Raw genomic sequence first — 22,967 nt, forward strand, 5'->3', positions numbered from 1 at the left:
ATTCCCTTCCACAGTGCCATCGCTGTGCAGCTCCAATAGGACTGATGTGTTGAGGCTTCTCTAGCTGGTGGCTACCCCAGAATCCCTTGCAACACGGAAACTGTAAGAATAGAAATGTAATACTGCCTGGGTCTGTATTACATTTGTGCGAGAATCTCTGTGGGGCTCTTGGAAGGGTGATGCAAGTCAGATTACCCTCTCCCCCTGTCCAGATACCCAGCTCTGAAAAGAGCTCTCCTGGGAAAGCTGAAATGCTTCTCCAGTAGTGGCTGACCTAGCTTTCTGTATGGGAGGTGGAGTTCTGTGCACAGAAAAGGGACTTTCTGTGCAGGTTAAAGGGAAGTGATCAGGAATTAAATCATTCAACATTCATGTGGGATGGGTATTATAATTTTAATTGTATAGATATTAAGTGACTTGCCTGAGATCACACAGTAACTCAGTGGCAAAGCCAAGACTAAATAAACGGTGTGCTTTAGCCGCAAGACAATCCTTCCTCTCTGGTTGGAGTGCCCTTTGGATTATAAAATGTTCTCTTTTGATTCTGAAAAGCACACTGGTTTGTGGCTCAGAATTTACCCTTTCACTCTCCCTGTACAATTGCAGCTTTTTATGTGGGATCCATACAAAAGAAACATTTTATTCTTCTTCTAATTAGAACTGAGCAGTAGTTACATAAAAAGCACAAAAACTTGATCCTGGTGTACACTGTAGTCCTGTTGAGATGAATGGTGCAGGACTGGACCTCTGTTTCAGAAATGTGCTGTTAGCTTGCCACTGACATGCTGCAATTATCTAATTTAGAAAGACAGCAGCACAAAGTCAAAAGTTCACAAAATGGAAATGTAGGTCAAAATTGTTAGTAAAGAAAACACTATTTTCAGAGGACGTAAGTCACAAACCTGAGGGGGAAAAAAGTAAACCCTGATTCAGCAAAATACTTAAGCATGTCCATAATTTTAAGCATGGGAGTAGTCACATTGACACCATTCTTAAGTACATTCATAAAATGTGGTTGAACAAAGTGCTTGACATTGGCTTTTTGAAATAATTCCCATAACTGTGAAATTACTGGCTATCATCACTGTACAATAATATCTAGTACTTTTCCTAGAATTTTTGATGACCAGCTCAGTGATATATACTTTTCAATGTCAGTATATAATACACTGTGACTTTAATATTTTTTTATATTGTCTTAAATATATTGTTTATATTTGTTGCCTTTTTGGGTGTAATTTTGTGATCATCAGGCATCTACCTTCAGCAGATGGGCAGCAAAATATACAGAAAGGGTGGGCATGAAGTACACAGATTATACTGGCTCTGATGGTTTATTTGAGAAATTCATAGGGGAATCTTCAACAAGTGTTAGACTGAGGTAAATAGAGTATAGTCACAACATATTTTAAAAAAATGAGGAGTGCTTGTGGCACCTTAGAGACTAACAAACCACAATTTCAGCCCGCGCATGTCGGCGGAAGCACTCTATGTAGAAGTCCAGTCTGTTGTTTCGACCTTCAGGAGCAGTCCACACAGAATCCTTCTTCTTGTAGCATTGGTAGGAAGACTTGTTAGTCTCTAAGGTGCCACAAGGACTCCTACTCGTTTTTGCTGATTCAGACTAACACGGCTACCACTCTGAAACCTGCCACAATATATTTAGTCAATGAGGGCCTTTAGTTTAATTGTAGTTTCAGTTAATTGTTGTTACACAGCGTCCTCTATTCAAGGATTATATCCTAGATTTCCAGGGAACTGGACTTGATTTATTATAACCTGTGATGGAAACCAAAGAGAAACAGAGAATGACGGTGTTGGAAACTTCAAGGGTCAGATTTTCAACTTTGCAAGGATGGATACGTACTAGGATTGTACACCCATGTACTCGCCTCAAACGCTCATATGCACATGTGTAACAGGGGTCCAGATGTGCAGGTGCAAAATGCCTGTCTGGTGCACAGCAGTGGGTAAGGAAACCGCTCTGGGGGCTGCTAGGTTGAAAATGCAGCACTTGGAGGCAGCAAACGGATGGATGCAAGTGCAGAGAGAGAATTTCCTTGGTTTCATCCCTTCCCCCAACTCCATCCCGTCAGTCATTGCTTAGTCCCCGTAACACACAATCCCTGCCCTGCCCTGCCCAGCCCAGCCAGATGGTCTCCTTCTGTTCTCGCCAGCCCTCCTGTTTCATCCCTCTCCAATGCCCGCCCCTCACGCCCCCAGCCCCCTCGCCCCTCCCCTCCGACCTCCCCAGCCCCCTCGCCCCTCCAGGCGCGCTGCCCCGCCCCTCTGGCTCCCCCCGCGGCGGGGACGGGGTTACTGGCGGACAGCCCCCTCGCCCCCTGCCGGGATGAACCGGAAGTGGGTGTGCGCGTGAGGGGCGCCGAGCCCGGGGGATGGGGGAGGGGAGGGGGGGGGCGGTCTGTCTGGCCCGGGTTCTGCGCCTGCGCGGTGGGGTGGCCGGTGGTTGCGCCGCGCCGCGCCGCGGTGGGTGTTTCTCTCCCTGGGCCCCGGCCCGGTCTCGGCGGCGAGGCGGGGGCGAGGATGTGAAGATGGCGGAGCTGCAGATGCTGCTGGAGGAGGAAATCCCGGGCGGGCGCCGGGCCCTCTTCGACAGCTACACCAACCTGGAGCGGGTGGCCGAGTACTGCGAGACCAACTACATCCAGGTGCCGGCGGGAGCGGGCGCTGCCGGGCGGCGGGGCCGGGGCCGGGGCCGCCTCTCCCCGCGGGCTGAGGGGGCGGGGGGCTCCAGCTGGGGAGAAGGGGGAATGACCGTGGGGGGCCCAGCCCGGCTCTCTGCCCGCGGGGGGCAGGGAACTGGCGGCGGGGGGCGGGGTGCGTGGTGCCGCCGCCTCCGGAGACCGGTTCACCTCCCGAAAGCCCCCTCACCCCCCGGGGGCGGGTGTATCTTGGCGCCCGGGCGCCTCTCCCTGATGCCCAGCCTGGGCTGGCCCCGGCTGGGGAGGCGGCGGGCGCTGGGCGAGCAGAGCTGATGAGGGCTGTAGGGGGGTCGGCAGATGGGGGGCGGAAGAGGTGAAGCGCTGGGGCGGGGGGGGGTATTTATAGGGCTCGGTCTTGCAGGGATCTTCGGTCAGATGCAGCCGCTTTCCGTCGGCATCGTGGGGGAAGGAAGCAGCGACGGGCGCGCAGTTAGGCTGGCGGCCGTGACGGGGTCGGGCAGAGGGGCTGACAGGGGCTTGCGGTGGACGTTGGTGGGGAGTCACGTGGGCCGGGCGTGTGTGGAGGAAGGAGACTAGTGCTGGGGGGGGGGGTTGCCGAGAGGAGTGGAGGAGCATGGCAGGGGGCTGTCAGAGTGAGATCGCTCCCGTGGGGTGAGGAGTCGCAGTCAAATAGAGATGAGGCCGGTGAAGAGGGGGAAGGTGGAATCAACAGCCTGGTACTTGTCGAGAATTTTACAGCACTCTCCTCACTGCCGTACCGAACAATCATTAAAAGAAGTGCCTGGGACCCCAGTTTCATATTCTCTCTCTTTCCCCCCATGGAAGCCGTTTTTGTGTGTTTGTTTCAGAACTGGCCCATAAGGATGATAATAGCTGTGGCCAGTTTGAGATGTTGGTAGGATTACTGTAGCAGGTGACCCGGGGGGGGGGGAACGGGAATGATATAACCAGTGGGGGAGAGAATAGTTAAAATAATGTCACTATAGAAGAGATTACACTGTTTAATTCACGGCATCCACATCATAGAATGACCAACATTTTATTGGGAAAAATATTTTATTTATTGATATTTTAGGTCATTTACAATAAGATTTCAATTAGTGTGATGACACAGCTAAATACATACCTTGTTAGAAAATGAACAGTATTTAACAGCATGTTATATCATTACTATTTCCCCTTTTTCAAATTATTTAATCAAAACTGTACTTTGATAATATGAATGTTTAAATATGTAACTTTTTAAAATCTGTATTGCGAAGCTGACTGTCTTTTGGGTGGGTGGGAAGAGTCTCAAAGGCACAGGAAGTGGGGAGATGTAATTCAGTTATTGTCCTCTGTGAATGCCCTTCTTGACTATCTGTTGTCCCTATAGATACAAGATGATTGTGTCCATGTTATTATTTGTATTACCATATAGCATCTAGGAGCCCTCATCATGGACCAGGACCTTGTTGTGCATATCTAAAGATCTCAATGATTTCAGTATTTCCTTTGTATTGTTTTCCTGTGCAAGGTGTATCCATTTTTTTTAGAGTTTATCTGGCACTGTCCTCACAAAATGTTGAGTCTTCCATTAGTAAATATTCTACTGATATAACCAGCTTGGTTAAAGGACTTCTGAATCTTTTTATGTTACTGATCTGTCTGGGTATCTATACCATGCTTATGACTATCTGAGCCTCTTACAAAATTACGTAAATTCACCCAAATAGTCCATGCTTAGAGCTGCATTTTCGTTTCTCCTTTTCAGGAACAAGTAGAGGGGACTAAATTACTCTTTATGGTCTATCCCTTTCCAAAAACAAGCAGCATTGTGGGGTATTTTGCTCTTAGTCATGTGAAAAAGGTTAGTCCTGCAGTTTGTGCAGAAGATGGTCAGAGTTGTGGTCATTCTTAGCTATGGTGGAGAATTAAGCCTCCAAGAAGCCCTGTCTTCAGCTTCTACTAGTTCTGCCATGGTCTTCTAGAACAGTGGCTTTCGACCTTTCCAGATTACTGTACTTCTTTCAGGAGTCTGATTTGTCTTGCGTACCCCAAGTTTCATCCCACTTAGAAACTACTTGCTTACAAAAATAAGTGTCACTGCATACTGTTACTGAAAAATTGCTTACTTTCTCATTTTTACCATATAATTATAAAATCAATTTGTATATAAATATTGTGCTTGCATGTCAGTGTTTAGTGTATAGAGCGGTATAAACAAGTCATTGTCTGTATGAAATTTTAGTTTGTAGTGACTTTGCTAGTGCTTATTATATAGCCTGTTGTAAAATTAGACAGATGTCTAAATGAATTGAAGTACTCCCTGGAAGACCTCTGCATACCCCTGGTTGAGAACCACTGTTCTAGAATTTCCTTGTGTGTTTGACTGCTGCAGTTTCAGGAGGTCTTAGTTATGGGGACCTTTGCGATGTCTAAGGGCTAGGCCAAGCTAAGACTAAGATTTGAATTTGATCTAATATTGGATGGGTAGCCGCTACAGTGATTGGAGCATGAAAGTGATATGCTCATATTGACCTCTTTGCCATCAGTTTGTCAGCAGTTTTGTGTACCAGTTGGTGATTTGTAGGCTCTGTAGTTTTATTCCGAAGTATAGAAATTGTTGTTAAAATGGGCGGATGTGTAGATCACTGTGAGAAGTCTGACAAGATTCATTTGCTTATATCACTTAATAGAGAATTTGAAGTATACTGTTAATATACATTTGATTTTCTTAGCAACTTGAAAGGTGCTTCAAATATCTTCAGGTATCATGGAGACCTCTGCATGGGATTTGCTAGCTGGAGCAATTGCTGTAATTTGATATGTTTCTTATGAAACTAGGTATTCAGATTGTACAACTTTGGGAGTCATAAACTTCAAATATAGAAATCTGGCTAATCAGCTATACTTGATTTGTTGTATGAAGAGTAAGAGTTACTTCAGCACCATTTAAAAACAAAAGCAGGTAAACCTTTCTTATGGTTAGTGTTCAACAAATAGGTAACCAGCCTTCCCTTGCATGTGCTGATACAGCACCCTAAAATCTTGTGATAGCAAATGATCAGATAAAACATCAAATGTATAGTAAGTAATTTAATTTCATTGCAAATGTAAGAGGAGAAAAAATGTGAAAGACCAGTGTTTTGGCAGAAAACAGCTTTCTTCAGTTTTAGCTCTAGAAAAATGTTTGCTCTTTTTAAATTCTCCACTGAGTCACTCTTTAGTACACCAGCCAATCAACTGATATGGTGACATGTTTTTCAGCAGCCATTAACTCTACTGAACAGGAAAATAAATTGATACATGCTATGGAAAAATAAAATTTCCAGATTACACTCAAATAATTCAGACTTTTTTTTAATATCTGACTTAAAGCAAAAATAGGCATAAGGTTACCCAGAGCAATAAATCAGTTTCTAAACTTAAATTCATAAACATAAATATCAAAATATGCAGTCTTTATAGAGAAATGGAATAAAAATAAACATTACTCAACAGACAAGACTTATTCCTACAATAAAAAGAAGTTGGGGGAAGCACATAGTGATCTCTGCATTTTCTTTCAAAAAAAAAATACAATACAGCATGTACGTGCATTTTTCAAACAACTTTGTTCAGAAGACTCTTCATCAGAGCTGTTAGGGTTTGCTAATCAGAGGCAGGAATCTGATGCTGGTTATTCATAGCCTCATCTTCTCATGCTCTGCAGATTATACCCAGTTCAGTGCTCAGTCTGCACCATGTTATAGAGTTAACTTTATTGAAGAGTAGCTAATTGATGACCAAGAATTTAATTAACTATTCAGGGTCTCCATTTTCACAAAAAATATTTGCATTGTACAGTCCTTTTGTATGGGTCTCCTATAAGAAGCAAAGAATGCTCAGACTGGTCAATAAGCCACAATTGTATAATTTTGGTGTTTTAGAATTTTCTTTGCTGTTCCAAGAAATGTTATACATGATGTGATTGCACATTTTTTTTAATCACGCTTATTTCTATTACTAATATACTAAAGTAAATCCTAGCATTATCTTGGCTTATCCATCTTTTGAAGGTTATACTACAGGTCTCTGTGAGAATAATCAACTATTATACTCTGTTCAGACCTTTTTTGGTTTACCCAGTAATCACTGCTTCTCTTAAAAAGCCTCTCATTTCATGCAATGCATCTAGCTTCCAAAACTCATGAACTCTCAAATCTTTTGGCACGCTTTGAAAGTGAGTTGGAAAAATTACTAGATACATGCTGGCCAGAGGACTAAACCTACTTGTCACAAGCAGATATAAAATATTAGAGTGGAGAGCTTCCGCCATTGATGTATGTGTTCAGGTGAAAGGCCAGCGTGCCACATCTAGTTTTTGGGATAGGTGCTGGGATTTCTACCAGCTGCTGTCCCTGGAACCTTCTGAAAGGCACTGTCATTCTCAGTCTTTGAAGAATGTGATGCTCCACTCATCTCTAGTTGCTCGAAAGTAAGAATGAGCTCTCCCACCCTTCCCCACCTTCAGAGCCTGAAGGCTGCTGTGAGGGGTGTGCGTTTCCAGTATTGTATTGGCTTCTCCAGTCTCTTGGCTGTTGTGAGGAGAGGAGTGGCCAGTAGGTTTCTACTACTCTCTTTCCTCTAGAGCAGGGGTCGGCAACCTTTGAGAAGTGGCGTGCCAAGTCTTCATTAATTTAAGGTTTTTCAGCCACTGATAAATTTTACATTTACAGGGGCCCCTGACAGAACCCCAGACTGGCAGTGGGCTGAGTGGGGCTGGCGGCCAGGACCCCGGCTGGCAAGGGGCTGGGCTGCTGGAACCCCAGACCATCAGCGGACTGAGCGGGGTGGTGGACAGAACTCCAGACCGGCAGCGGGTGAGCAAGGCCGGCGGCCGGGACCCCAACCGGCAGCGGGGCCGGCGGCTTAGCCTGCCAGTCTGGGGTTCCATCCGCCTGCTCCTGCCAGCCAGGGTCCCCCGGCCTGGGGTTCTGTTCACCCAGGCAGGCAGTGGGCTGAGCGGGGCCGGCGGCCGGGATCCCGGCTGGCAGCAGCATGCCAGTAAAAATCGGCACGCATGCCACCGGTTGCCAACTCCTGCTCTAGAGCCACTACTTTTCGAAGCCCTTGTAAATAACTTTAGTGCCTGCTCTCCCTTGGTGCAGGTAGCTTCCCTTAGCAGTAGAACTGTGAAATCAACATGATTCTTGACAGTTTTACCACTGCCCATAGGGTTCTGAGTAGCAGCATTGAAACTGACCGGAGTCGTTAACTTCACTCTGCTATTTCTTACCCAAACTGAATCACTATTGAAACATAGGAGCTGTCTATGAACTCTACAAGACAATACTGCATTCTTTATATTTGGAAGATTTTTCAAATGGGGTATAAATTTTTCAAATGGGGTATAAACTTTTCTTTAATTAAAAAGAAAAGAAAAAGGTGCAGCCATAATTAATAGCCTTCTAGGCTCTTGTATTGAGATGGGAAAGTTTCCTGCTCATGGGTGGAATTTTCTAGCCTATTTCAGTTGCCTTCCCATTTGTTCTTAGCAATCCTACTTCATCATGGAACATAAATAAGGGATTTTACTGTATAAATAATGTTAAACAAATACTCTGCTGAAGTATTTGCAACCCAAACATTCTGTTCAGATTCTTCTTCTGACCTTACCTATCACTATAGCATATTGTAGCTTGTGTTAGTACATGAGAAACTGACTATAGCCAGATCATTCTATTTTCAATGTCCAAATAACAGATTTGCACAAAGTAAACAAACAGCGCAAATAATGCAAAGTAAACAGGTTTATTAAACTTCTCCTTTTAATATTAAAGTGATGCATGCAAGTAAATTTGTTTTTAAAAACTATTTTTAACCTGACTGTTCCTTTAAACTTTGTTTTCTTTTTAAGCTAGCTACTAGTATATTAGTGGTTATACTTGGATCTTACAAGTGTGCATGGAAGGCTTGTTCTGCAAGTATAAAAGGGTCATTGATGAGTTTAAGGCTGCAATAGTTGAGGAGTGCAGAAAGATGCTGATAAATTAAAGCTGCTTAACAAAATTAGGGAACTGGAAAAACAAATCTGATGGATCTGTGGACATATCAGTACATAAAATGGTTAGACTTTCAGCCTGTTGTTTCCCCAATGCACATGCAGTTTTTACCATCAGTCTACTGTAGCATTCCACAAAAATCATATAATTTAAATAACTGCCTAAGGGAAGGTCCAAGTACTCTCTCCTTTTATGGTATCTACTTATTTTTTTGAATATCGTTGAATACCATGCAGTATAATAGCTATGTAAACTGAACATTCCTTGTTAATAAGGTTGTATGTAGCCACTATTCCGTTGAAATAAAGCAAGCATTTGTTTGACATGTCTCTCTTTAGGCTCAAAGTTATCTGCTGGAGAGTGGGAAATTCTCATCGTTTTCCTTAAGCCATGTCCATGCTATGGGTGCTACAGCTGTGTCACCATAGCACTGCAGTATAGGTGCTTCCCACTTCTCCGAGCAGAGGTAGCTAGATCGATGGAAGAATTGTCCCATTGACTTAGCTGCGTCTCCACTGGGAATTAAGTTGTCTTAAACTGTAGCGTGCCAGTATGAATTTTTCACACCCCTGAGTGGCCTAGCTAGGTTAGTCTAAATTTTAAGTGTAGACCAAGCCTAAGTGTCTCCCTTTTTGTGCTCTCCCCTTGAGCTTCCCCCTGCAAATTCAGTGAAGATCTTACAAATGTATTTTCAGTTGTTTTTAATTTATTATAACTTGTCTTTTCCTCCTAGGTGCCTAAACTGTCCAGGCTGTCAGTCCATTAGGAGGCTAATGGTTTTGGCAGATCCTGTTAATTAAATGTGAGGGTTTTTAGCTTCCATGTCTAGGTAACGGGATAACCAAAATATCTCCTTCCTGTGGAATGGCATCAGTAATGAGGCTCAGGTAGCTAGGAGAAAAATCAGACTGATACAGGTATTTAAGAATGAGCACTTTAAATTTTTTTACGTATTTTAAATATACTGTAAATACCTAAAAAGGACTGATATTTTATCCAGTACTATGTGTACATGTCTTCAATTGATTTTTTTCTTAAAAAATGATTCTTTAATTTATTTTTTTTTATACCTAGAATAGTATTCGATGGTGTGTATTCATTCATTGCAAGCACATCCGAGTTGTGGGCTGCTGTTACTGTGTATTTATCTTGTGGTCCAGGTTTATGGAGAGATCATTAGTGTGTTGGTTGAATTGGTATTGTGATAATCTCTATCAGCCCATTTTGCTTTTTCCCCCCCAAAGAGCCATATAACTGGTAAACTAGGCGTTTATCACTCAACCACTGTACTTTCCTTTGTATAACTGTGCTATATTTTACAAAGAGTCATTCAAAGCATTTAATAGGGTCACTGAGTTAAAAATCATGGTTTGTAAAATAGTAGGATTGATTCTTCTGTGTGTTCAGAATAGCATGAGCCATTTGTTATCTGTGTTAATGGTAGTTATCAGTTTTACTATCCCATGCACTGATGGGAAAACAGAATTTATGAATACTATATAGTTACTGCTGGAAAAGAGGCACATCTATTCTTGTATCGTTGAGTATGTTTGTTGAGAGTGGCATTTTGGTCACTATCTTCTGCTGTGTATCTGCTTCCTGATGATGTAGACATTGAATAATGTTGATCAAGGATGCTATTCAGAGCAGCAAGCTTATGTTCACTGTTATATACGCATCATAAGCGTTTTAAAATCTGAATTCTGTTGCTCACATTTTATATGTATTTGTGATCATTAATCTTTGTGGCTTTAGTGCTTTACGTTTCAGTGCAGGAAGTGGCACACCATTGTGGTGAATATCTAAAACCCACCTAAAGCCTTCACCAAGGAGCATTCAGCTAAGTGAAAAACTTCAGATCTCCATTAAGTTAAATTGAACCATGATTGGAGGAGAGAGAAGAACTTCTCTAGCTGGTGTGTTTTTATGACAGATTTTAACTGCAGTCTGAATGCTAAATTGTGCTGGCCCAGTTTTAGTAGAATTTGTGAAGATGAAGTTTTTAAGCTATTCTTTGTTTACTTGTGTATAATTGAAAGCAACATCTTGCTTACCAATGCAAAACTTCTAAATTTTGTTGGTTATCCTTTTACTTGACGAGAATCTTTGTTAATGCACTTTTAATAACTTATAAAGCAAGAAGAAAAGGAATACTTGTGGCACCTTAGTGACTAACCAATTTATTTGAGCTCAAATAAATGCTCAAATAAATTGTTTAGTCTCTAAGGTGCCACAAGTATTCCTTTTCTTTTTGTGAATACAGACTAACATGGCTGCTACTCTGAAACTTATAAAGCAAGATAATGCTCCGTTAGATGGGATAGATGATGGGCAACATAATGTATTTGGGTAATTTTTTTTTTTCAATTTTCAGGGCTCTGATTAGCCAATTCGGACACTTTTTTTTTTCCTGGAACTAAATAAACTGCTAGGTGAAAATGGATCTCATGCATGTTTCAGTCAGAATGAATGGGGTTTTGTGCCACCTTAATTTTAGGTTCTTGGATTGTTTAAACAGAAGTTGACTAGGTTCTCAGGGAAGGAGATGAGTGTGGATTAAAATGACATGGGAGACACCACCCATAAGTTTTGAGCGTGGAAGGAAACTTGCTGTTAACCTTTCCATAGCAAGCCCCAGAATGATGTGACTTGAATATGAAGTGGAACCTATTTTTTTTATATGGTGGCTTATGTTAGGAGGGTTTGAAAATTTCACTTACGTGCTTTTTTCAGAGTAATGGCCGTGTTAGTCTGTAATCGCAAAAAGAAAAGGAGTACTTGTGGCACCTTAGAGACTAACCAATTTATTTGAGCATAAGCTTTCGTGAGCTACTTTTGAGTGTTGAGGACGAAGTTTCCCTGGAAGAGTGAGGGCCTAAGTGATTGTCTTTTGTAGATTAAGTGTTCATTTAAAAAAAAAATTTTTTTTAACCCTTCTGGTTAATAAAGGTAGTCTTTCAAATGTGAAGTGGTTGTTAACCAATCTAGGGCTTTACAAAATCTGGAAATGAAGGGCTCCATTGCCTCTTAGCTGCGCCAGGCAACAGTAGAATAAAATTAACAACTCTGATCAGTTTAATTGTTTCAGTTCAGAACCTTGTGGGTAGTAGTGAAACTGTCAAGAATCATGTGAATTTCATGTTTTTGCACCTTTGGAAAAATGCACAGCACTGCAGTTATTCCTGGGAGTGGAGGACACAAGTAGGCTGGGGGAACATATATTTTATAAGTGTAGTAGGCAGGATCTAGATCATGTGCTGTATTTGACAGAAAAAAGGCATTAATTTTGCTACAGCTTCTGTATCCTGTAACTACCCACATTAAAAACTACAGTTAGTGGAATTTTCTTAGTCTTTTAATAATAGATAATAGTGTTTTGTTCTGGCATCTTTTAGCGATGGGTTAGCATTAAGGCTAAATGAAGGTCTGCTTTTGTTGTTTTTAAAAAAGCAGAATCTGTTCCTTTGACAGTATGTGTAAAGCTGCTACTTTAATAAATGGTCTAAAATGAGGGTGAGGTGGTTGAATTAATTTGTCTTGGTTTGTTTTATTCGTAATTCTAACATTCCTAAAATTTTCTTATCATAGTTAAATGTTTACTGAATAAGAATACTGTAATGAATTTTCAACACAATTCAGAAGTATTTGCCACTCTTTTATTAGTACCGGAACTGTGAGTGGTGTTAATCTCACAGTAAAGCTTCTGTTTTATTGATCTTTCCCAGCAGGAAGTTGTCTGATACAGTTTGAGAGACAGGAAATGGGGCTCAATGTTTGAATGCACAAGAAGGCTGGAGATATTTGTTCCAGAATATAGGAATCAGCCTGGATAAAAGAACAAATGTTTATAGATTTGATAAAAAGAAAAGGAGTACTTGTGGCACCTTAGAGACTAACCAATTTATTTGAGCATGAGCTTTCGTGAGCTACAGCTCACTTCATCAGATGTATGATTTGATGAAACTACCGGGGTGTGTGCACACTAGCCTTTACAAATGTGTTAAGTATCTCAAGTGAATTGGTGACCAATTAACTGAAGATAAAGTCCAGTGAAGATGAGCTTTAAGTATGTAGTGAGTTTAAAAAATAAACAATGTAGGATGTAAAAGGAATGGAATAGACCAATATGCAACGATGTGGTATGTTGTATCTATGGAGGCATTCTTCAGGATTTGCTCTATCCAACCTTTAGTGGGTTAACTCTAAAGAGGGGTAAGGCTGTTTATCCTGATGTCCTTCCTTTGGCAGCTTGATTTCACAGCGTGGTTCCCTCTCCAGAACTAGCCAGCTGTTGAATGTGCAAGGTCCTGGAGCAAATGATGTAGCATTGTATAAAGGATCAGTGTGTGCTTAGCCTTGCTAGCTAGGACATTGGTGATCCTCAGAATATCATAGGAAGTTCTTTTGACCTTTTTCAGGAAGTACCCACACAAGCACTTAGACTGTAGCCTCTTCTGTCTGAGTACATTTCCGTACATAAGTCTACAAACTGGGATCGTAGAATGGGGAGAATAATCTGTAGAGTCAGGATCTCTGATATTGCACTTGACAGTATTTTGCTTTTCTGGTGGATCTGCTGTCAACATCTTTGCTTACAATGCAATAGTTTGCCTTTAACTTTTTTTTGTTGTTGTCTGAGTCCATTACATAAAATTGGTTACTTCAGTTGATCTATCTTTCTTCAAATGGAAGAGAACAGTACTCAAGAGCTTACCCAACAGGATACTTAATGGAATAAATGAACAGAACTTTTGTAAATGGTTACGGATCATCTTGGGATCTGTTAGAAATACCAAATTTGGAACTTTCTCAGCGTTGGGCAGTCCTTAATTAATATGCACCAAATATCATGACTCAGGCTAAAAAGCATCTGGAACTATTGAAAGTCAATGAGACAAACTGACCTTTTGGCAACCTTGGAAAAAGTCAAACTTTGGATATCCCCTCGTGTATTTGGGGGTGTCCAAGGTTGCCTACTCAATGTCAAGATTTGAGCTCAGTATAAATACGTAAATTGTCAGTGAATCAGCCTGTTGCAAGCCTTTGTAATATATTAATGCTACTTATTCAAAGACAGTTTACAAATGATATATACTACTTTGGACTTATGTTCTTATAAATCACCTTACTGCACCTGAAGTGATGTGTAGTTACTGGTAAGCTGGAACGCAACCTGTAACAGTGTATAACATTTAGGACAGAAAGTGAAGAATGCTATTTTGAAGGCCCAAACTTCACTGGGCTAGGAATTGATTTAAAGGTGAATTGAAGAGGGGACAGAAAAATTGCGTTGTCATTTTTTTTCTGTTTTATGATCAAAGAAGACTTGCATCTTATTTTTACAGATGTGTGGGTTTTTTTGCTTGGGTTTGACCCTAAAAATATACGAAGTATGAGGTTTTGTCGTCACTGTTTTTGATGTAGGCTGCCTTACAGGATCAGAGAATTGGAGTGAGAGCTTTCTCTGCCCTTATTTGAAAGGTCATGGTGTTAAATCTTTAACAAAGATCTTTCTTTCCCAGCTGATTGTCAGTTGTTTGACTTAAATAGGTGTTAACAAAAACAGTTTTGACAAGTCTAACTTAATCCTTTCACATGGCAGTTGCTCAGCTTTCACATTCTGAATACGTAATGTTGGCCAGCTTCTGCCGTTGACATAGCAACTTCAAGGAATAACAAAGCAAGACCTCAATTTCTAAAGTTTAAAAAAAAAAAAGGCAGAAAGCTCTTTTGGAGGAAAAAGTCCTTTGTGTCTTTTATAAACCATAAAGAACCAAAAATGAGCACATTTTTTCTTTTGGATGTCACCTTGAAGACAGTAGTGTATCATATGTGCTACAATAGAGACTACGTCGAATCAGCAGTTTTCCACAAGTGGGACATCCTTTGAGGCTGATATACTACACCATTTCGTTTGGTGAGGAGAAAGGTTGGTCTTGTGGCTAAGTACTGGAATGGAACTCAAGATTTTGGCATCAGTTCCTGGCTCTACCCCAGACTTCCTTTCTCATATTGGGTAAGTCACTTTCTCTCTCTGTGCTTTGGTTCTCCATCTGTAAGATGGGGATAACACCTCCTTTCTGTCCTGACTACTGTATTTAGATTGGTTTCAGAGTAGCAGCCGTGTTAGCCTGTATTCGCAAAAAGAAAAGGAGTACTTGTGGTACCTTAGAGACTAAACAATTTATTTGAGCATAAGCTTAAGTATCTCCAGGATGCCATTGTCTACATTGTACACTTCTACACAAACCGAATCACACCTTGAGCACTTATGTTCTGTCTACCTAAACTCCCATGCAGTTTTAGTTAATATAGTTCATATGTAAAATGCTTTTTATCTGTAGATCTCAGGGCCTTACAAAGAAAGATAAGCATCCTTTCTGTTTCACAATATGAGGAAATCAAGTCGCACACAAGTGAGTTTACTTCCCCAAGGATCCATCTCCACTGAGCTTTGCACACAGTTAATGGCACTGCTTAAATAGTTTTTACTGTAGTCCTGCTAAAGCTAGTTCTAACATGGGATAGCCAAATGGAGGCATGTGTGAAAGGAAGAATAGTCTTGTGGTTAAGGCATTGGGTTGGCGGAGCCCTGCGTGGTTTGTATCCACGTCTGATCTGTGATCCCCAAAAAATGGTCCCTGGATACGGATATCTGTGGAGTTGCAGGGCTCAATGGATCAGAACTGAGGATTGCTGTGTCCTGTTCCTGGCTTTGCTACACGCTTCCTGTGTAACCTTGGTTAATCACTTTATCCCTTTGTACCAAAATTCCTCATCTGCAAAATGAGGTTTGTACTTCCCTAATTAGGGGTGTTGAGACTATATTGTTGATAAATTGTACAGTCAATTGCTAGACCGCACTTTGGTTCATTATGAAATATACTCAAGAAACCAAATAACCAATGTCAGGTTTATTAATATGGTACAGGGAAAAGGTTCTATACAATATCAGTCTCCGAAGAGCGGTCTTGTACAGCGATGGTACAGTCGCCTTATACCAAAGGTGTCTTTTCGCAGGTCACACATTTCAGCTGGTATTATTTATATGATTTTACAAGTTACACATCTCCTTACGCATCACTAAAATCCAACCATCAGTTTAACCCAGTTCCCTAACTTCTTGTTGTTTTTCCTTCCTTATCTTTGTTTTGGGTGCTAGCCTTCCAGGTACTGGTCTGTGAAGGTTCTTCCTTAGCTTGTACTAAGACATAGAATAAATGTATCTTGATTTTTGACAAGTTTCCTCTCCGCTTAATGCAAATGCAAGGAGTTATAGGATACTTAGCATCAGTGAACTAGATCATGGTATAGGCCAGTTTAGGCTGTATCACTGTCACAATATTTGTGCTTAATGCTTGTGTGTGTGTGTACAGTTAATATGATACATATTCATATATTCGCCAGCATTATTAGTTAGCAGTATGTAAAATGGTCTGATATTCCAGTATGAACACCAAGAAAAGCCAGTAAGTAAAGTAAGTATTTGTGTGTGTTTTTGGGATGGTGGTGGTTAGGGTAGACATGAAGTTGGTGGGAGTCTTCTGGACTTAAGAAACCAGTGGGAATGAGGGAGGGGATTGCATGAGGAATAGAGAAATGAATGCATAGTTTAAAAAAGTCCCTTGATCAAGTGCACCTGTAATCTTCACATCCTATAACTTTTCAGGGACTTTAAGCCTGAACAGTTTTGTTTAATATTGTTAATAGTTAGAGATGGGGCTATCATGTAAACAAGTCCCTGTCAAATAAAAAGATTCATTGTGCAGAAGTTTCGTTGACCATAGTGTAAAGAAATGCCCCTTGGTTCATGCAGTAGTAGAACTTGCTGAATATAGATTTAAAATAGCTGTAAGGTCAATTCAAAAACAAATGAAACCACTTTAACCATGAAAGAATTCAGGGTAAATGAACTTTTTGCCAAATGAACAGGAATTAAACATATTTCAAATGTTTTTTCTTAATTTTGATCATTGCATCTTTCCAGTGATTGTATTTTGTCTCTGAGATAACCAAAAAACCCACCAGCAATTATTCATTTTTCTGTGTATTTTGATTGCTTCTGGAATTTATAGTTTGGTGATACATTTGCTGAAGGTTGAAACTTAACTTCAAAGGTCCCAATCTAGCAATGACTTAAAGTTTAATTTTTGGTACAGTGAATTAAACTATTGAATTGTATGTTTATTAGCCCTGACAATGGAAGAAATATTAAGATTGCATTACCACCTCATTCTTCAAAGTCCTGTTTTTCCTCTTACTCACTTTTAAGACGGTCATCATGACCATCTTTGAGTACTGGATACTGCTTTCTTCAGTTCCTGTCAGCTAGAGGTGCCATTAAAGTGGTGCAAAGGTGTCTACCACTGGCTCTGTGTACTACTTTTTTAGTGCTCTTACTCCTTGATGTCCTAAAAACCAAAAGAAAAATTAGTCTCGAAGTATGGACCCATACATGACTTTGCTTTATTCTTACCTGTAGTCGGTGTCTTAGAATTGTAATCCAGTTGTTTTTCCCCGTATAGCCCCAGACTACCTTAGTGGTCATGCTTAACATTTCAGTTGCCTTTGATAACTATATAGTAATACAAGTGGCTTATCTTTACATCATGAAATGCTTTGGGACTGTGACTCACTAGTGGATTACAGCTTGTTTTTGGAACTCTCTGTATTGTACTGGCATTCTCTTGTTGATAGCAATTCTGATGATGGAAGTCTGCATTGCTTCCAAAAATAAAAGTAGATATACTGGAGTATATCCTTCATTCTATCCCTGGGTATCAGTAGGAGATAACAGGAGGGACATGTCTACCAGTGTCTGCTCCCAACCTCTTGCAATCGCCATATGGGAGAACAGAAGAGGTAGTAGAACAAGTAGTTAAATGTCATCAGTTATTGGTCCATTATATGGTCTGGTGGCAATAGCTATTTTGAAAAGCTGTTTTAAAACTGACAAGATATTATAAGTGACAGTTTTGCTTATGCAATAGCTTTTTCAGAAAGCCTTTATCCAAAGACACCAAGGACAGCTGCAGTATAATCCTATGCAAAATTAAAAACCCCATCACATTGGAGCTGGGATTCTAAATATGTTTAACTTTAGGGGGGCTGGTAATAGGGAAGAATGGTATGATTAGAGGAAGATTTTTTGCTTTTTGAAACACACATACCAGCTTGGAAATGAAAATTAGTTATATTAAACCCCAAACATTAGACAGGGCAGTGCATAGTTATGGTCACCTGAACAACCTTAAGTCTGCTCCACCTATACCTTGCTGATCCCCTCTGCAGTGTATGCCCATTGCAGCTTGTGTTAAATCTCTCAATTATATCCACACAAAAAAGGATGCTTTTTAAAGGACTACATGTTGTTTAAAAAGATACCTTCCGCTTTATTTGCATAGTTTGCCTTGCATGTGAAGAAACTTTGGAGTACACAGCTTTGGTTTTGTACTTATATGTTTAATACATAAATGAAATATACCTGTCACCCTGTGCCTCAGTTATGTTAACAGTTTAAATTTTGGCCTTGCCCTTAAGATAACATCAGATAATAGTAGCTTTATGTGTGAAACTCACATTTGGAACTCCATGTACTTCTGAGGAATGTGTTCATGTTTGCTGAAGAGAAGTAATTAAAAGCCTCTATTTGGTAAGCATGTATAGTCTTAAAGAATAGTTTGTAGCAATCTAAAAACATTTCAAGTGTTGTCATGTATAGCAAATGTGAGTAAGATAATTCCATTAAATCACTTCTTCATTGTTAGTGATTATGAAAATTAATGACAGGTTTCAGAGTAGCAGCCGTGTTAGTCTGTATTCGCAAAAAGAAAAGGAGTACTTGTGGCACCTTAGAGACTAACCAATTCATGAAAATTAAGATGTAGATTATTTGTGACCAGGCTTTCACTTATTTGGCCAATGAGAATGAGTAGAGTTAAAGTTTAGTATGGAAATTTATATTTAAAATTAAAAGACCTACACACATTCAACTTGATTATCTTAAACATTGAAATGGTTAGGCTTTTTATTATATTTTTTAGAATGATTTTTGTAATCTCTGGGGCTTTCACTTGCATAACAGATATTAATAACCATAACTCCAGTTTAATTAAAATTTTATTTTTTGGCCTGAGTATTTTCTTGTTTTTAAAATTTAAGATTTGTGTCCATTTTGCTGTCATGTATTTAGAATGTAAACTTTGCAGAACGGGGAGAAACTTTGTTGTGTTTCTATAGTTCCTAATATAGTGAACCTGAGGCTCCTAGTTGCTATCACAATACAAATAATAATAATTAGATAGAAGTACCTGTGTATTTTGGAAAATCCCTTAGATCACTTACCTTATCTGGAGATGGTCCTGTTCCTAAGATTAGATCTCTGTTTGTTTGTTTGTGACTCTGTCTCCTATTCCTTGCTCATGATAACATGTGGGTAGGTGGGTGGGCCGTGCCATGGAATCTCCTTTTTTCAAGATTGCCTGCCTCCTACCCCTCTTCACGCCATCCACATGCGATATGCATCATTTACGAGAGCCTCATTGGGACATTGATGTCCTAGAAAATGCTTCCAACAGTGAAATGCTTGAACCCACAACTTTTCATTCCAGCTCCCTCAAAAATAGTCAAAGTCATGAGTCCTTCTCAAGACTAATGGATTGAAACTTGCATGGAGTTTCTAGGCCAAGCAGTTTTGGACTTAAAATAAGCCAGAAAACATTAAAAAAAAAAAAAATGAGGTCACATTTTAACCCTTATTCTTTTTAACCTTGAAACTTCATTAACGTGAAAGAATCAAGCAGTTGTCTAGCAAAAGTATTTCATATATTTGTATGTATATGGTTAATTTTAGGGAGATCACGTTGCAGGAGTGCTCTTTGTGCCTTGTGGTCAGCTACCCTTCAGGTGCATATCAAACCAGCCTTGCCAATAGATTGCCATCCTGCTTGGCTGATATGGAAGGCAACCATGAAGGGTTTAGTCATGGTTCAGTCATTCTTAAGCTAGGGATGTAAATACTGTTTAAAAAGTTAACCATTTAAACGATTAAAAATTTCATTTAAATGGCTAACTGATTAACTGTCCGGTATGGCTAGGGCTGTGGCTGATCTGACGGAACTGGTGGGGCTGGGCTGCTTCAGCTGGGTGGTGCTGCTCTGTCTGAGCGGTGTGGCTGGAGCAATAAGACTATTGCTTACCAGTTAACCTTTTACATCCTTATTTCAAGCTTATTCCATTGTAGCTTCTGTCCAGAAGTTTTACCTCCACGTGGTTGCTAACAGGCAGTTGCAGAGCTGCTGTTTTAGCAGAAAATTACCACACATTGATTTAGGGGGAAACCTCGTAGTGAGTTTTTAACCTTTTAAGCCTTATTTGGCTCCACTTTCCGAACCTTATTTCAGGTAATTGTGGGACTGCCACCATAAGAATACTCTCTGACCTTCGAAAGGGCAGGCAAGTTTAAGCTTCAACAATAGGCCAAAGGGAGAACTTTATGCTTTGTTGTGTACATGCAATCCTGAACGTAAAGATATAAGAGCACTCAGACTGCCTACAGATGAAGTATGTGTAGCCCACAGGAACATAATGTCAGATTTAACTGATCAGTCTCCTGTACAGGTCTCCCTCTTCTCCCAATTATCAGGATATGATCAGCTGTTAATTTCTGCTTAACAGTTATGATCCTAAAATGAGAATGTCTTACTCTTGAACAAATTAACAGGACAAATTAGCTTTTATTGGCTTGCTAGTCTTCTGTTATCTGAATTTTATTACCTGTAGATCACACTTTGTTTCCAGTCACTGATTTGATGTTATACATATGACTTGGTAAATTGCAGTGGAATAAAAAATGTTCTTTTTCTTAAATTGTAGCCATGCTACTTTTAGTTTTCATTCATCAGTTTTATGCTCCAAGAAAAGAATACTGTTAGAAAATGGGTACATAGGCTAAGTTTGAGTGTCCGTTATATATACCTGAATGTTGGCAATGTGCCATAATTAAGATAAATGTTCTAATGAAATTTGGGGCTGCTTAATGTTTTGTAATCAAGCAAAAGCTGCTGTAAGAGGAGTCCCAGGCTCTCTTTCACAGTTACAGGTTAGCTACGATGAAGTGAGCTGTAGCTCACGAAAGCTTATGCTCAAATTTGTTTGTCTCTAAGGTGCCAGAAGTACTCCTTTTCTTTTTGCGAATACAGACTAACATGGCTGCTACTCTGAAACAGGTTAGCTACAATCATTTTCTATTTTTGCCCCTTGCTCTGCCATGTCTTTTCTTTATCCTCCCAGACCTACAGGCACATAGGACATCCACCAGATTCCTCCATTTATTTTGGTTTTGTGCTGGTCTGTTCGTGCTTCTGAGTGTCATGTTGATGGATTGTGCTTCTTCCTCTGTTGTTCTGCATAATGTTTATCTAGGTTGCCCTCCTTTTTACAGGTAATGTCCCTATTATCACTTGACATTTAAGCTTTGTGTTGGTGGCATCCTTAAAGAGTGTCCTAAATATGTCTGTCATCTTACCATATTTGCTTTAGACTGGTTTGCTCCACTTACAATTTCTGATATTGCAAAAAAGTCTTTCTAGTGGGCCCTGAAGATCGTCTGTGGGCATTTACTTTGGAATGCGTTGATCTTATCAGTTTCAGTTGTGATTGCCATGACTGCTCCATAAAGGAGGATGGGCATGATGACAATGTTAAAAATTGGTGGTTTTGAGTCCGGGTCAATCATGCTACTTGCATAAACTTAAAATAATTTAGAAAAGCTGTTTGCTGCTTTTGATATTTGTTGCCACAATTCCTTGCACATCTTACTCCCTAGACAGATGAAATGGCCTGCCTCTATTAATGAAACATAACTTTGTGAGTATTACACTGAAATATTGTGAAATGTGGTACCACATTTTGCTTTTCCCTCAAGACATTATTTTCTGAAAATATAGTTCCAATACTGAGCAGATAGCGGTGACACAGTGCATTTGAGAAATGATCAAAGTTTGAGACATGAATTTAGCTCTTTGCTCCTGTAGAAGATGTTTGGAATGTTGCAGAGACAGTCCCTTGAATAAGTGTTCTTGTAGCTCTGTGCTTATTTGCTTGGCCAGTTCAGGTCTGATAGTGAATTGGAAATATGGGTTGTTGGATGATAGGGTAGAGGGTCTTGAAGATGAAGGAAGTGAGCTGCTTTGTGTTTAAAAAACAAAACAAAAAACTCCTCCAACTACTGAGGATCTTCTTTCTGCCTTGGGGGAAGAGTGTTCTGGTGACTGTACAAACGTCATCTACTTCATCCACTGTGCTTGCTACGTTCATCCTCTCTTCAAATCTCCTTCCCTGGTTTCTCATTGCCTCTGTCATTAAATTCTTTATTCTTGCCTATGAAGCCTTGTGTAGCAAGCTAACTCTTTGTTCCCTCCAAAAGCATGTCTTAACTACCTCCTTAATTTCCTCCTTTTCCTGTCTTCTTCCACACAGCCCCCTATATCTGGCACTCTTCTACCTAGTCCCCAGCCTGGTTTGCTATACCTCCATGCCTCTTCCATGTGCCATATAAATCCTAGGTATCGAGGGTTGCCAGTTTTGGTTGGACGTATTCCTGGAGGTCTCATCACATGACATAATCTTTTAATTAAAGATTAATCTTTAATTCCTGGAGACTACAGGACAATCCTGGAGGGTTGGCAACCCTGTATAACTGTCTGGAAGGTTCTGAGCATGTTGTTGGTGCTATACCAATAAGTTGGTTTCATGGCTGTAGTAATGATTTAAAATCTCTCACTAGGGATGTGTATTATGTCTTCTATCTCTTGGCACTGTGAGACTTATTAACATATGTAAAATTATCTGGTATTGTTGCTCATTAGATAGGATGAAATTTGGTTTGTATAGGAAGTTGTTTAATAATTCTATTGTTTGGGATAAAATGAAGGTTTTATTGAAACATTCCAGGTTCAAGTTGGGAATTGTATCTCAGGAAGGAGCTTTCCTTTTATTCAAAGTAATCTCAGTTTCTATATGATCTCTTTCTCCTTAGAGATTATATATAACAATCCACCTTCAGCCAAACTTGGATAATTAGTAAAAGTTCTGCTAGTTTATATATAATTTTTGGATTGATTGAAATGTGTGTAAAAATGTTTTGTGAAAGTTCTGAAATTGCTTCAGTTGTATTAGCTATCTCTAACTGTGGCTGTCTGAAGGGGGAAAAAATAGCATAAAATGGTTACATTTTTATTTCAGCTTCTGTCAAGAT

The 22,967-nt window shown here is 40.1% G+C and overlaps 1 protein-coding gene across 16 annotated transcripts in view; it reads left to right on the forward strand.

Annotated features, from left to right (window-relative positions):
• Nucleotides 1–2,427: 2,427 nt before the first annotated feature.
• The window catches only part of ABI2 (abl interactor 2), a 105,124-nt gene continuing 84,584 nt past the window's right edge, over nucleotides 2,428–22,967 (forward strand). For 5 of the 16 annotated variants that reach the window (XM_048870492.2, XM_048870482.2, XM_048870483.2 and 2 more), the window contains exon 1: nucleotides 2,428–2,669. In XM_048870492.2, coding sequence (XP_048726449.1) covers nucleotides 2,553–2,669 — 117 coding nt within the window. In that variant the 5' untranslated portion in view covers nucleotides 2,428–2,552. Of the gene's footprint in view, nucleotides 2,670–3,316; nucleotides 3,401–22,967 lie in introns of those variants that run through there. The other 11 variants (XM_048870488.2, XM_048870490.2, XM_048870494.2 and 8 more) reach the window with 5 other exon arrangements.

Source organism: Caretta caretta, chromosome 11 (genome assembly GCF_965140235.1).
Source record: "Caretta caretta isolate rCarCar2 chromosome 11, rCarCar1.hap1, whole genome shotgun sequence".
Taxonomy (NCBI): domain Eukaryota; kingdom Metazoa; phylum Chordata; order Testudines; family Cheloniidae; genus Caretta; species Caretta caretta.